This window comes from Phalangium opilio, unplaced genomic scaffold, assembly GCF_054372755.1.
Source record: "Phalangium opilio isolate 3A_F unplaced genomic scaffold, DU_Popi_V2 ptg000329l_1, whole genome shotgun sequence".
In the NCBI taxonomy this organism is placed as follows: Eukaryota; Metazoa; Arthropoda; class Arachnida; order Opiliones; family Phalangiidae; genus Phalangium; species Phalangium opilio.
Genome location: NW_028324226.1, coordinates 3169721 through 3186202, shown reverse-complemented (window position 1 = coordinate 3186202; position 16482 = coordinate 3169721). Strand labels below are relative to the sequence as shown.

General features: G+C 34.6%; 1 protein-coding gene across 1 annotated transcript; it reads left to right on the top strand.

Moving 5' to 3' along the window:
* Nucleotides 1-225: 225 nt before the first annotated feature.
* Nucleotides 226-15090, top strand: LOC149610329 (uncharacterized). The gene is made up of 5 exons (XM_089858728.1): nucleotides 226-371; nucleotides 2973-3126; nucleotides 11361-11503; nucleotides 12836-12977; nucleotides 14790-15090. The coding sequence occupies exons 1-5, from the start codon at nucleotides 299-301 to the stop codon at nucleotides 15040-15042; spliced, it is 765 nt and encodes a 254-aa protein (XP_089714854.1). The 5' UTR covers nucleotides 226-298; the 3' UTR covers nucleotides 15043-15090.
* Nucleotides 15091-16482: the final 1392 nt, after the last annotated feature.

Here is a 16482-nt window from a genome sequence, read left to right as displayed (position 1 = left end):
AATTTCGCAATGTAATTAAAAATGCGACACATTGGTGGATTACTCCTTAAATATTTAACTTCGAATAAGTTAACTTCCGTAAAGATAAAAGAGCCCCGGTAAGGCTTGAAAAGGTGGAATAGTATTATCTTATTCGGCGCGCACATCTCAATCTTTGTAGGGTTGTCATGGCAACGGAAGTGAAGGAGTGGTCTTAAGGCCGGCTTTTCTTCCGTTTGGCGGGAAGCGAGTGTTTTAGAAATACCAATTTTGGAAACGCGCGATCTTCAACAGGTTTCAAACTAACGCTACCCAAGAGATGATCACGCGAAAGGATCGTATGTTCGTCGCTGGAAATAAGGAGCTTTGCTGTCTACTAGCATTCTTTTCGGGTAAGTTATCGCTATATACTTTTGAAGATATTATTATGCAAATTTTCTTATTAAAATCTTCAAGGGAAAGGAAGGGAATTAAAGCGTAAAATTTTAAACACGATATTACTTAGAACGTATAGTTAAAGTAATAATTTTTATTGTATTTAATTTATACGTACTAATTACTAATACACATGTTTAAATCAGACTTTCTCTTTAAAATATATCTGGATTGAAGGGGGTATAACGACGCCTGCTATAAAAATAAATTATTTTAATTAATCAGATAAGAAAAAAGTTGTTATTATTGTAGTTTCTAAATAGTTTGCATAACGTCAAAATTCAAAAACATCAGTTTAATTCTTTAAACTATATACTTAGTACTCCTTGGTATAATTGAAGTAATAATTATTATTGCATTTAATTTATACGTACTAATTATAAATGGCGTGTTCAAATGAGACTTGCTCTTTAAAATATACCTCGTTTGAAGAGGGTATAATGAACGTCTGCTTTAAAAATAAATTATTCTAATTAATAAGAAAAGACAAAGTTTTAATTGGAGTAAGTTGTTATTACTGTAGTTTCATATTAAATTGTTTAAAATATGCCTCGTTTGAAGAGGGTATAAAGCCTGCTTTAAAATTAAATTAAATTTAATTATTTTAATTAATCAGAGAAGCCAAAGTTTTAAATAATTGAAATAAGTCATTATTATTGGTTTTAGTTTCTGTGTAGTTTGGAAGCCGTAAAAATTCAAATTCAAGAATGGATTTTTGCCATTGTAGTTTTGGCTTCTTCAAATTGGTTCAAACTAAGACTTAGAACGTATTTAATTTTAATGAAGGAATACTGACAGCGTGGGAAGATTTCGTTATAGGCCTAAATAAAAACCCAGAAATTCATTTTAGACTTAGAGAAACGTTATTCATTCACCCACACAACTTGACAGATACTATTTTCTAAACTACGAAGTTTAGCATTATGTATTAATGCGATTTAACTTTGGCCTGCTTTCTCAAGTGAGTTTGAAAATAAGTCAACAAAACTTTTAATTTAAAAAAGAGGAAGTTTTTTTCGTTGTTGTTGTTTTCGGAATAACTATCTAGATCAAACATCGCGACTCTCAAGGGAAACTATTAAATGTATAAAGATTAAACGAAAGAGAGAAATAGATTAAAGTTTAGAACATGTTCCGAGAAATTCAATCGAATAAACAAAACAAAAAAAGGGATTTTAGAAAGAAGGATATTACGTAGAAGTTACTTTCTTTTCAAATGCCCTATTTCAGAAAATAGAACAAATTTTCAATTCTTCAAGGAGATGGAGTATAAATATTGGCAATGTTAGTCTCCCAGAGAACCTTTCGCACGCTGTTACCTTTGGTAGGGGATTATTAAGTGCTGCCCTCTAGCGCCATTTAAAAATAGAAGCTATTTCGCATGAATTAGCTTCTACTTTTAAGAAACATGGGACATTGTCGACGTTTTTGTACCGTACAACCCTACCGAAATGCCCACTGAGGATGCTGGGAAGACTTCGTTACCGGTAACTAAGTAAGATGGGGTACATGGGGATTTCTACTCCATCTCAGCACCCCTCTCTCCTCCAAGTTCAATTAACGTGCAGGGCTCATAACTGAATGAGAAACAGTTCCATTGTTGGTAAACTGTAAATAATATATTTAAAGGATTTGCTAGAACTCTAGAATTTAGGGTTTATAGACAATACCTTAAATGAATCAAAACCTCCAAAGCACACCAATTTGTAGACTCTATTGTCTCGCTATTGTGAAGTTGGAACTTGAATAGGAATGACTATACTACCCTACAAAACGCCAGCGTCCCGAACTCCCGATTAGTTAATCTGGCGTTTTCCTCGACTATAGCCTTCTACTTTGTAAAATCAAGAAGTGATATCTAGTTTATAAGGAAGAATATATAAATTCACCACATTTCTAGCTTTATCTCCAGTCCAAACGTAGGTCCGGGGTTAATCCCCGCCTCTAAATTACAACCAGCATCTCATTGGTTCTTGAAAACTCACGTCAGCGCGACGCGAATGACGAAAATTACGTATTTTCTGACTGAGGAGAGGCGAAATAGCCCGGCCTCCTTTTACGTCCCGCCTTGAATTTGAAAGGGGGACTGGGACAATGGCGCGTGAATACTTAGGCATCTTATCCCTTCTCCCTAATAAACTAGATATCACTTCTTGGTAAAATTCTCTGCCATTTTGAGGGAAAGGGAGAAGCCATTGTTAAACCGCATGCTTGCGTAATCTCTTTATAGCCAAACAGGCTAGATAATGTTGTTTTCAAACTAAGAGACCACAAAATTAAATCCACAGTACGTTAGTATTTAACTATTTATTCATATCCATGGTTTAATAGCACCCACAATGAAAAAATATAGCTTTTACAGAATTTCGTAACTTCCCGTTAATCTTATCCAGGTTTTGACTCTTATTCTCAAGGTAAATCAAAAGTAATCTTTGAAATTTTACCCCAGAGCTCTGAACACAGTAGAGGGGCTTTTCCTATATTTGACTCGGATTGCGTTTCTTTTTCAATGGAGAAAATCCGGTTTCTATGAGAACTTTTTACGTTTTCTTTCACAGTGTGTGTTCGAACCATCAACGCCGCTCAGCCTAACGTCGACGAAAAATGCGACTACAACCAGTTACAAAATTGTTCGTCAGCCTTCGATAGTGTGGCGTCCAATTTCGATTTGACTTTTCCCAATTCAAAGGAGAAGCTAAACTCCATATGTGTGTATGTAATGTCAGGGATATTTATATACAGGGTGTTTCTGATAAGTCTGGCATAAATGAAGGGGGATGTTCTTTGGACGAACGATTTTGAGTCGAAAATGTAATTTCTATCTCCATTTTGACGTCCGGGTCACTGTTTTCGAGTTATGATTTGAGTGGTTTATGGATGACCCCCTTAATGAAATTAGAAATCATTGTCTAAATCAGTTTCTCAATTAAATGTAAGGGGTCATCCGTAAAACACTCCAATCTTAACTTGAAAACAGTGACCCGGACGGCAAAATGGAGATAGAAGTTACATTTTCGACTCTAAAGAACATCCCCCTTAATTTATGGCAGACTTATCGGAAACACCCTGTATGTATATATATTTTATTTGAAGAAGCAAGAATTAATAAAATAGTCCACGAACCAATAATGAACCTGCATGGATGAGAGAAACGGGATATATACAGGGTGTTCCAAAAATGGGTGTAGGACCGAAGTAAAGTGTGATAGTTCTAAGTCGAAAATGTAACTTCTATGACATTTGGCTTAAAAGTTATGATTAAAGTATTTTACGGATGCCCCCTTAAGTAAGAAACTGAAAATGACAATACTAAGGGGCCATCCGTAAAATGCACTTCAAAAAAAGAAGTTAAATTTTCGACTGAAAAATTGATTTCCCATAGAACCATTACACTGTATTTCGCTCCTACTACCTTTATCAGAGCACCCTGTACACGTTCCGTTGTCCACGTTAGCAACGTCATCGAAATGTAGATATTTCGAGAGCGTATAAAATATTTCAAAAATTTCGATACCAGTTGAAGAAACTGAGGAGTGGAGCTTTTCATTTCGGTTATGAATCGGACTTAAGTAAAAGTTAACTTTTGTTCATTCCCGCTTCTTTAAATTTTATGCAAAATAAACCGCAGGAGATTTGTTTCAAAATTATCAGGAATCAAAAATCCGAGAAAATATTGGCATTACCATGGTAACCCCCTAATAAGTTATACTTCATATTTGTAATATAAATATTTACCCACTGGGCAAAGTCTTCAACCCATAATTTAAATATGGTACATGGATATTAATTTTATACTCACTAAACTACGCGAGTAACAGAGTCAATCGTGGGATATTGCATCGGAAAAGTTACAGTTTTCAGGATAAAACGTTTTTGAGAAAAACAAAGTGTAAACTATAGACTGCCAGAAACTATTAAAATTAGCCCCTTTTACTTTGAAGTCCAGTTTTTCCCCCATTAGATCGCCCTGTTTAAAGCAGCTAAACTGGGATATAAAGCGCTCAAAATTCAAAGTGTTTTAATAGACTACACAGGGTGTTTCTGATAAGTCTGGCATAAATCAATGGTGACGTTCTTTGGGCGATTTTGAGTCGAAAATGTAATTTCTATGGCACTTTTCCACGGTCCGGGTCTATGTTTTCAAGTTATGATTATTGGAGTATTTTACGGACGACCCCTTAAATTTAATTAAGAAACTGAAAGACAATGATTTCTAATTTAATTAAGCTATAGGGGTCAACATCAGTTGCGCAAAGGTTCCCGGCGTGTCACCATAAAGCCGAGTGATTAGAATGTACGTTACGTTTAGGTTTCTTGGCTATAACGGGGAAGCCATTTCAATTTCTTAATTAAATTTAAGGGGTCATCCCTAAAACACTCAAATCATAACTGAGAAACAGTGCCCTGGACGGCTAAGTGTCATAGAGGTTACATTTTCGACTCAAAATCGCCCAAAGAACATCCAATTAACTTATCTAAAATAAAATATTATAAATAACAGACAGAATGGTAATTTTAATTTTCCAAAAATTGGAATCGTTAATTTACCGGTAATTTACCCGGTAAATGATTATTTTACCGTAATTTCACATCTCTCTTGTATACGGATTCAAACATAGGTACCAAAGCCTATATATATATATATATATATATATATATATATACTGTATAATTCAAGGATCCAATTTTAGAGTAGGAACATCTATATCGCGCAAGTGTAAATATTGAGATTAAACAAGAGGTAAGAGTACGTTTCTAGTGAATAAGAGAGAACTATATAAGGAGGAGTAGCGCGTCTAGATTCGAAAAATATACCTCTTGTCTCACACATTTATTTGCTGGAAGAGACAAACGAACCCTTACCAAAATGAGAGTCTTATTTTAGTATAAAGTAAGTCTAAAATAAGGATCAAGGATATTTGGGTACCAAACTTGTCTCAAAAATTGTTAAAAAATATAATGGTTTCATATTGGACTCCTTTGAGACTAAATTTAGTCTTACATAAAAGGGCTCAGTTTTAGAGACTGTAAAAGGATTGCTTCTAGACTTGATTGAGAACACAAATCTGCGACTTATTATAGGACACCTATAAGACACATTTTAATCTCACCAAATTAGGCTTATTTTTTGAGATTGGAAAGAGATTCTTTCTACACTTAATTGAGAACACAAATATGCGACTTATTATAGGACTCCTATAAGACACAATTTAATCTCACTAAATAAGGCTTAGTTTTTGAGATTGGAAAACGATTCTTTCTAGACTTGATTGAGAATTCAAATCGTCGACTTATTATAGGACTCCTATAAGACACATTTTAATCTCACCAAATAAGGCTTAGTTTTTGAGATTGGAAAGCGATTCTTTCTAGACTTGATTGAGAACACAAATCTGCGACTTATTATAGGACTCCTATAAGACACATTTTAATCTCACCAAATAAGGCTTAGTTTTTGAGATTGGAAAGCGATTCTTTCTAGACTTGATTGAGAACACAAATCTGCGACTTATTATAGGACTCCTATAAGACACAATTTAATCTCACTAAATAAGGCTTAGTTTTTGAGATTGGAAAACGATTCTTTCTAGACTTGATTGAGAATTCAAATCGTCGACTTATTATAGGACTCCTATAAGACACATTTTAATCTCACCAAATAAGGCTTAGTTTTTGAGATTGGAAAGCGATTCTTTCTAGACTTGATTGAGAACACAAATCTGCGACTTATTATAGGACTTCTAAGACACATTTTAATCTCACCAAATAAGGCTTAGTTTTTGAGATTGGAAAGCGATTCTTTCTAGACTTGATTGAGAACACAAATCTGCGACTTATTGTAGGACTCCTATGAGACACAATTTAATCTCACTAAATAGGGCTTAGTTTTTGAGATTGGAAAGCGATTCTTTCTGGACTTGATTGAGAACACAAATCTGCGACTTATTGTAGGACTCCTATGAGACACAATTTAATCTCACTAAATAGGGCTTAGTTTTTGAGATTGGAAAGCGAATCTTTCTAGACTTGATTGAGAACACAAATCTGCGACTTATTGTAGGACTCCTATAAGACACATTTTAATCTCACCAAATAAGGCTTAGTTTTTGAGATTGGAAAGCGATTCTTTCTAGACTTGATTGAGAACACAAATCTGCGACTTATTATAGGACTCCTATAAGACACATTTTAATCTCACCAAATGAAGCTTAGTTTTTGAGATTGGAAAGCGATTCTTTCTAGACTTGATCGAGAACACAAATCTGAGACTTATTGTAGGACTCCTATGAGACACAATTTAATCTCACTAAATAGGGCTTAGTTTTTGAGATTGGAAAACGATTCTTTCTAGACTTGATTGAGAACACAAATCTGCGACTTATTATAGGACTCCTATAAGACACATTTTAATCTCACCAAATAAGGCTTAGTTTTTGAGATTGGAAAGCGATTCTTTCTAGACTTGATTGAGAACACAAATCTGCGACTTATTGTAGGACTCCTATGAAACACAATTTAATCTCACAAAATAGGGCTTAGTTTTTGAGATTGGAAAACGATTCTATCTAGACGTGATTGAGAACACAAATCTGCGACTTATTATAGGACTCCTATAAGACACATTTTAATCTCACCAAATAAGGCTTAGATTGGAAAGCGATTCTTTCTAGACTTGATTGAGAACACAAATCTGCGACTTATTGTAGGACTCCTATAAGACACATTTTAATCTCACTAAATAAGGCTTAGTTTTTGAGATTGGTAAGCGATTCTTTCTAGACTTCATTGAGAACACAAATCTGCGACTTATTATAGGACTCCTATAAGACACATTTTAATCTCACCAAATAAGGCTTAGTTTTTGAGATTGGAAAGAGATTCTTTCTACACTCTAAGAAATGGAAGTGTTAAAAAAGTGTTAAAATGGTGTAAACACCGTAAAAACACCCAAAATAGAGTTTTATTACGTTGAGTTTTTAGGGGCCGATTTAAAGTGTAAATTCGGTGTAAAATAACACCATTAAAACTCCGTTTTGAAATTAAACATGTAAAATTATAGTATACTGCGGGTTTTTTAAAAAAGGTCTTTCATTTTCATTAATGTTTTAATATTAAAGTCAATCCGAACAGTAAAAAATTATTGAAAACCTTAATTTTTAAACGTTTTTTTTAAAGATGATATTCACGAAAGAATATATTTTTATCCATTAAATAAAATTAACAAGGAAATTCTTAATCCAACGGTATTGTACATTCATAAAGCACTGCTAAACGTGTTAGGTGACACTCTTAAAAGCGTTATGCGACACTCTTAAAAGTGTTATGCGACGCTCTCGCAGTGGCGTCGCTAGGCCTTTTATGGGGGCTATAGCGCCCCCAAATTTAAAAGTAAGCCCCCTCAAAATAATCCGTAAACTATACCAAAAAATTGCTCGTAGCCCCCTAAAATTCTTTAACAATATAGTGTATATAAATTATAATGAAAAGTTCGTTAAGGTTCATCTTTGTAGAGATGAATTTCAATATCGAACAGTAGTGGGGACTAAAAGCAAACGAAAACTATACTTAAAAAAGACGAGCGAAATTCTTTCATCCACAATTGTCTCATAGTCAATAACTCGGTTCCGTACTCTTTATCATAAAAGTTTGTATATCTTTAATATACGAATAATAAGATTAAGCCCCCCAAATTTCAAGCCCTAGCAACGCTATTGCACTCTTGAAAGTGTTACGCGATACTCTTAAAAGTATTGTGTGACACTAAAAAAACGAGACTAGGTTAGGTACTGGCCTCACAGTAGGGCGACTATTATTATTATTGTTACAATTGGGGAGAGGGGGGCTCACATCCTTGCACCAATGTCAGAGGCATATTGTGCACCCACATATTCAGGCCTTGAAGAGACCTGTGGCCACGGTGTAGCGTAGAATTCGTTCCACCGTTATGGACTATAGACGCCAGCTTGAGAGGCCAACATGTGGGGCACATGCTTTTGTGACATGTCTTATCTTTATTTTGAGTAAAATTAGAGTAGAAAATTGTTTTTTTTTTTAAATATTTTAGAGTAGATTCGGTCAAACGCGTTTCTGGTGTTCGAAAAACTCTTCGTGAAAAGGGATTGTTAAATTTAACGAGTTCGTCTGTATCTACTGCTGGGATATTATAGCCTCCAAAACCAATTTAACACCCGATGCATTTTTACTAATTTAAAACTTTCTGCCATTTCAGAAGTTATTAAGTCGGTGAAAATGACCAACATATCATGCAGTTTCACGCTGGATTTTGTGCAGTTTCACATTGCATGAGAGAACTACCCTTGTCTAAAGGGTTATAGCTCTGCATGTTAGAACTGTCCTCATAAGTTCTCTCAAGGTGGAACCTTGCTATGAATATAGCGCTATTCGCGAATAAATCAAACACTCACATGAGAGTAAAAAATTAACTTTTAGTTCGGTATAAGAGTTAGAAAGGTGTTAAACTACACCTCTATTGCACCATTTTAATATTATCTTTGACACCAATTGCTCAAATAAGTGTTATTAAACCCTTTTAGGGGTGTAAATGAACACCTGTAACGGTGTCAAATTTGGACCCATATAAACTACTTTAAAGGTGTTAAGGCACACCCCATATTCTTAGAGTGTACCAGCATAGTTTTTTCCTTGTTTTTTTTTGCAATTTGCAATTAAACAACAGAAAATCGAGGGAATCTTGCAATAGTATACAAGTAAGAGACTCGAGGGAATCTTACAATAGTATACAAGTAAGAGACTCCAGGGAATCTTACAATAGTATACAAGTAAGAGACTCCAGGGAATCTTACAATAGTATACAAGTAAGAGACTCCAGGGAATCTTACAATAGTATACAAGTAAGAGACTCCAGGGAATCTTACAATAGTATACAAGCAAGAGACTCCAGGGAATCTTGCAATAGTATACAAGCAAGAGACTCCAGGGAATTTTATAATAGTATACAAGGAAGAGACTCGAGGGAATCTTACAATAGTATACAAGCAAGAGACTCCAGGGAATCTTATAATAGTATACAAATAAGAGATGCGAGGAAGTCTTACAATAGCATCCAAATACGACACTCCAGGGAGTCTTACTACAGTGTCCGAAGTAGAGACTAGAGGGAATCTTGCTATAGTGTCCAAATGAAAGACTCTATGAAATCTTACATTAGTGTCCAAAAAAAAGACTGCAGGAAATCTTACATTAGCATTCAAATACGACACTCCTGGAAGTCTTACTACAGTATCCGAATTAGAGACTAGAGGAAATCTTACTATAGTGTCAAAAAAAGAAACTCGAGGGAATCTTACTATAGTATCCCAATAAGACACTCCTGGGAATCTTACTATAGTGTCCGAAAATGTGACTCGGGGAGTCTTACTATAATGTCCAAATAAGGGACTCGAGGGAATCTTACTAAAGTGTCCGAAAAGAGACTCGAGGGAGTATTACTCTAGTATCAAAATATGAACACCCAATGGAAACTTACAATAGTATCCAAAATAGAGATTCGAAAGAATCTTACTATAGTGTCCAAAAAAGAGACTTAATGGAATGTCCAATTAAGAGACTCGAGGGGTACTGCTACAAGTCTTGTAAATTTAGAAATCCAAACTCAAATAAGTCTCGTTTTTGGACTGCCGGTGTACCTAGTGGGGACTTATTACGGTACTTAAATAAGTCTTGAAATTCGAACCGCGATTTTGGCAAGGGAAGGGCCCTTTCTACTGCTATTACAATAACTCCCTCTGGCAGAACCAAACTGTGGAAAACGAAACTATAGCGAATCGTTATCTATAGATCATAAGTTCATATGTGGTTACAAACTGGAGCTTGTGACGTAGGTCATAGATTCGAGGTAAAGAGGCGCATGGTCAGGCTCTGTCAAAGACTTAGAACAGACTAAATAGGAAGTTGGAAGTCCTGCAAAACTAACCGAGTGTAGTCTGCAATTATCGCCTGTCGTTCTCGAACTAGCTCGAGCTGTAAGTCTCTACCATTACGAAGTATAGTTAGTGTCATACTTATGGAACATGTCTAATAAACTTATGATAGATGGGAGATCAAATAAGCCAAGCATTAATAAATTAATGGAACCATGATTTAGTTTCACCGTCTGAATCTTGGGCTGAGATTTGAATATTCAATTTCCCAATACAGAGAGTTCAAGGAATTGACCAAATAACATGTAAGAAAATATCTAGAGTTCTGGACGTAAAATCTTTAAAGTTTTAGAACGAGAAATGTCAGAAGCGTTTTTCAGTTTCCATTTACTAAGCTAAAGTTATTAACAAGTGAAATTTAAATTAAATTAGGTTATAAGGTCAGTTTCTTAAAATCTCTAATACCTTTGAAATGTCAAAATTTAATACAAAGGTTTACCAAATTTTCAATTATTTAAAACTATAGAGGATTAGAGAACTCTGTTATTCTAAGCTATTTTGAGTCGAAAATGTTCCTTGACATTTTGACATTAGGGCTAGTTTTCGAGTTATGATTTGAGTGTTTTAGGGATGACCCCTTAATTAAATTAGAAATCGTTGTCTTTCAGTTTCATAATTAAATTAGAAATCGTTGTCTTTCAGTTTCATAATTAAATTTAAGGGGTCATCCGTAAAATACTTCTCCAATATCTTAACGGCAAAATTTCATGAAACATGACTCAAAAATCAAAATCATGCCACGCAGACTTATCAGAAACATACTGTATTTAAATAACGAAGGAAACTCAGCTTATGAAGTAGAACAGAACGAATATATTAAATTCCATCATGAATATAAGAAATTCTCATAACAGCCACGAATTTTCTCGGATATTCGATAAATAAACAATAACCATAAATATTCCCAAAACAATTCATACATTTAGGATTTTTGAGAATTCTATTTAATAAATTCTTATAATTCCTTTCATACGCTCATTGAAGTCAACTAAGTAACGGTTTCAACTGCGTCGATCGTTACGTCACAGCCTGTTACAAAATCAATCATCAAATTTTATATCAAGTGGCTGTAAGAGGAGCAAAGTCGACGACTAAACATCTTTGCAAAACTGATTCCTTGGCTCTAGGTAAGATTTTCGAAATACATTGCACAAAGGCGCCTATAAAGCGTTTTATCTGCCAGGCATGCACGTTCAAGGGGTAAGCGTACATTTAGGGGTTCAAAGATACGTGTATTTCCTACCAGCCCCTGTAGAAATGTTGTTCCTGCTGCACACCCAAAGAATAAATACATTTATTACAAGCTATTTTAAGCAATTTTTAAACTATACCAAGTTCAAGTTATAGGAGAAAATAGGAATTATCATGAAATTATAGGAGAAAATAAGGATTATCATGAAATTATAGGAGAAAATAAGAATTATCATGAAATTATAGGAGAAAATAAACAGGAATTATCATGAAATTATAGGAAAATATAGAAATTATCGTGAAATTATAGGAGAAAGTAAACAGGAATTATCATGAAATAGAGAAATTATCATGAAAATATAGGAGAAAATAGGAATTATCATGAAATTATAGGAGTATATAGAAATTATCATGAAATTATGGGATAATATAGAAATTATCATGAAATTATGGGAGAAACAAGAAATTATCCTGAAAATATAGGAGAAAATAGGAATTAACATGAAATTATAGGAGAAAATAGGATTTATCATGAAATTATAGGAGAAAATAAGAATTATCATGAAATTATAGGAGAAAATAAACAGGAATTATCATGAAATTATAGGAGAATATAGAAATTACAATGAAATTATAGGAGAAAATAGGAATTATCACGAAATTATAGAAGAAAATAGGAATTATCACGAAATTATAGAAGAAAATAGGAATTATCGTGTAAATTATAGGAGAATATAGAAATTATCATGAAATTATAGAAGGGACTTAAAAAAATAGGAAAAGAAAAACAGAAAATATAGGTAGAGTGGTCACAGTGATAAATTAACTCTAATTCATCTTCCAGGGTGGCCCAAATTTTAATTAGGGTAAGCTTCCATCTCAAGTAAATAAATAAATGGAGGTAAAATGACTGCTATTTACGTAGGAGCTCGGAGTATGTACTCATCTTCCCTCTTTAACTCGCTACATTCTCCTTGTAATCCTGCGTTGGTGGACAAGAGGTTTCAAGAACCGTTCCCTTTGAAGACAAATATAATTAGCTGAAAGGCAAATAGTGCCGTCTAATTAATAATGTATAAAAGGGGGGAGGGGTAATGTTGTAAGATCAAGAACCATATGTATTCCAGAACTCGGAAGAAACTTTGCTTTCTGAGAATTTAATTTATACACATTTTGAGGAAGTTAAACAACTTAGTTTTGGAAAGCTAAATTAATAAGTTTTGCTTAGAAACTCAACTAAAGATTAAATATTTTAAATTTCGTTCTAGAATTTTTAACCAAGCCAAATTCATGTTTTCAATCGACGAATTTCTCGAGGAGTAACTGCGGGAATTATTTAGAGTCAACAACCGAAGTATTGAACAGTGATAAAGATATAGAAGCTGAGGGTATTGTCAGAACCATATGTTGGTAAGTCATTATAATAAAATCAATAAATAGGGATCGTTCATAAACTACGTCTCGCATCTTTTCCAAATTAAGAATTTAATGAAGATTTTTTCTATGAAACTACGTTACATTAAGGGCAACTCTCATTTAAATCGTAAAATTTTAAACATGTCTATTACCAGGGATAGATTTAATTTTAGAAGTAGGAATGGAGAACGGTTAGTATTTACTTCAGTCCGACTCATAGCCCAGTATAGAACCCCTCCCTCCAACACGTAACGAAGATTTTAAATTATCTTATTGGCTCACTTAAACTACGTTTTGATGACGTTGCTGACGGTCGTTCGCTATGACCCGCCTCTTCTTTCATGCCCCTCCGTCCCGTGGAAGGGGGTCCGGGACTTTGACGCGTTCCCAGATTACTCTGTTCTCCATTCCTACTTCTAAAATTAAATCTATCCCTGCTATTACTTAGTATCAGAAGTATATAATACTTCTCTTCGAGAGAAGTGTACCATAAAGCAGGATCAGAACATTTGGAGCAAGGTTACTAAACCGAATCACATTACTCTATTAGGGCTTAAGTATTTGCCAAGGCGCATGCGCTTGTGGATTTTTGTCCCACGTCAAGACAATCAAGGTATGTGGGTTGATTGCTGAGGATTTAGTACCGGCAAACAGTGATAGAATTCACCCCACGGTGGGATGCCCATCTAAAGTTTGATTAGCAGAAAAGCAAATAAAAGGGGGATTTTCAAGAAACTTGCCTTATTTTAAAGAGAGAGATAAAAATAATACATTTTAAATTAGACTTGCCCTTTTGGGAATAAAACTAACCATTAGCGATAAGATTTCACTAATTTAGAAAATATTTTGATTACTTTTTTCGGATTTCCTTCAAATTCTAAAGAGCTTAAAGGAAATTTATATGTAAAAAAAATTGACTGAACATTCATTAAATTTTCGAAAGAAGCTAAAAAAAAAAATTCAATTTAAAAAATGTTAGGAATACCAAACATTCGGGAAACTAATCGAAACCATAGATCCATGCTCATTTTATACTCAATGCAAATGCTGCTGGTATTTCAATTATTTTTTTTTGTGTGTCTAGAGCCTCGAGGTTAAAATAAATTGATTTTGGAAAAGGTGTAGAGGGGATATGTTCCTTTCCTTTAGTAAAATCATAAGTTTATAAGATATGTTCCATAAGTATGACACTTTCTATACTTCGTAATGCTAGAGACTTACAGCTCGAGCTTGTTCGAGAACGACAAGCGAGAATTGAGTAACTAGACTCGGTTAGTTTTGCAGGACTTCCATCTTTCTATTTAGTCTTTACAAGAAGTGATATCTAGTTTACTCGGGAGAAGGTGTAAATTCGCCTCATTTCTAGCTGTATCTCCAGCAGTCCAAGCTTAGGTCCGGAGTTATTCCCCGCCTCTAAATTACAACCAGCATCTCATTGGCTCTTGAAAACTCACGTCAGCGCTACGCGAATGACGAAAATTACGTATTTTCCGACTGAGGAGAGGCGAAATAGCCCGGCCTTCTTTTACGTCCCCCCTTGTATTTTGAAAGGGGGACTGGACTATGCCGCGCGAATACTTAGGCATCTTATACCTTCTCCCTAACAAACTAGATATCACTTCTTGGTCTGTACTAAGCCTTTGACAGCGCCTCACCAGCCGTCGGTTTACAAGAATCTATGACCTACGTCACTTCATGACAAGCTCCAGTTTGTAACCAGTGACAAACTTATAGAAGATAACTTATGAACTCATGGTAAAATAGAAGCTAGGATTTCTTTTATTTCATTTCCTTTTCTCTTGGCAGTTCATGGAACTCTTTTGTAAATTGTAAAGCAAAAAGTGTGGAAGAAAACTGCGGAGAAGACGAAAGTAATTGGATTCGACTTTTATTTCAAAATATCAGTGGAGAGCTGGTGCTTTCGCACTGTTACGGATATAACTCTGATATCTGGAAAGGATGTTCGAAAGCGTCCTTTAATCGCTCTCAAGCTTCAAATCGAGTTCTTCTGATCTTGGCTTTTTGTTATACGTACTCAAAAATGTTGTTAAAAATTTGACTTTTAATTCTCCGTGAATTATTGCAATAAATATAAATATAAAACCTAGTTTTAGATTTTCTTTAATTTATCCAAGGTGTTGCAAAGAACACCGAAGAACAGTGTGTTCTATGGGAAATCAATTTTGACTCGAAAAATGTTTAATTACAATTTGCCAGAAAGGCCACCATTTGCAATTAGATTTACAATTAGATTGTTTCACGGATAATCTCTAAATAATTACTTCATTAAATTTAAGGGGTCATCCGTAAAATACACCAATCGTACCTTGTATAAGACGACCCTTGAGGCAAAATATCATAGAACAAAGTCTATTATGTAGACTTATGATAGAACATTTTCGATTCTAAAATCGCACAAAACGTCCATTGTACTTCGGTTCTAGCACCCCTTTGGGAACACCTTGTATTGATGGATGTTTTATATCCTTTAGGGTAATATCAACAACCCAAATCTTCCCAGCATCCCTAATACTGTCAAAGGTAGCATGGATACATTATTTTTGTCTGCCTATAGGATAGAGCATAAGTTTATCATGTCTCTAAGTACACAAATATGGGTTACAACTGGGCATCTTCCGCAGGCTACTGTGACGTCAGAACACGTATAGCGCTAAGATCCGAAGAGAGAAAATTTTGAAATTCCTATCGGGGTGCAGCCACCAAACGGTCGAGACGATTACTAAATGGGTCACGTGAAAAAAAAATCATCCAATGGAATAAAGGAGATTTTTACGTTTCGTATAGGCAGGCATTGGGGGGGGACGAATTTTACTTAAGCAACCCCAAATCCCTCTCGAGAGATAGAGGCGGTTTCAGTCCTGAAACATTCTAAAAGGAATAAAAGAAACGCTACGCTAGGCAGTACAATTTTGTATTGAAGTTGAGGTGATAAATGATACGGAGAGAGTATAGGGCTTCATTAAAGGGAGCCAGACAAATACTATTGCCATAGGAGTAGCAACCATATCTCTACTTAGAGGCATGATAAACTTATGGATAGACCAAGGTATCCAAGGAATTGCTTAAAATCCTTTAGCGAAATTATACGAAAGCTCTCAATGAAATACTGGAAAATATGTAATGTTTGGAAATTACCGGGAGAATTACATAAATATAGGAGCTTATAAATAAATTTATTATATTATGTAAAAAAACAACAGAACCATAGATGGTGTGGTAATTCTGCTTTCTGCTAAGAATGAATTGTCAGTTGTCAGATTGTGAAAGTACTGACATAAAGGCGTTTTGGTATCAAGAAAATACACAATGAAAGCTAAGTATTCCCCTTCCCAAGTGATATTTTATTAAAGTTTGCACCAGGAATACAATCAACTAATAGGAATCATTGTGTAGCCATTTTCTCAAGTTATCTAGGCGGATTTTGTGGGAGGAGCTAGACTAATTATTACTTATGACGAATTTTACCTCGCGAATAATG

Excerpts from the sequence above, each read along its gene's own strand:
- LOC149610329 (XM_089858728.1), top strand. The coding sequence starts at position 299 with ATGATCACGCGAAAGGATCGTATGTTCGTCGCTGGAAATAAGGAGCTT. Across the intron at positions 372-2,972 it reads TCTACTAGCATTCTTTTCGG|TGTGTGTTCGAACCATCAAC; the intron begins GTAAGTTATCGC and ends TTTCTTTCACAG. Across the intron at positions 11,504-12,835 it reads AACTGATTCCTTGGCTCTAG|AATTTTTAACCAAGCCAAAT; the intron begins GTAAGATTTTCG and ends ATTTCGTTCTAG.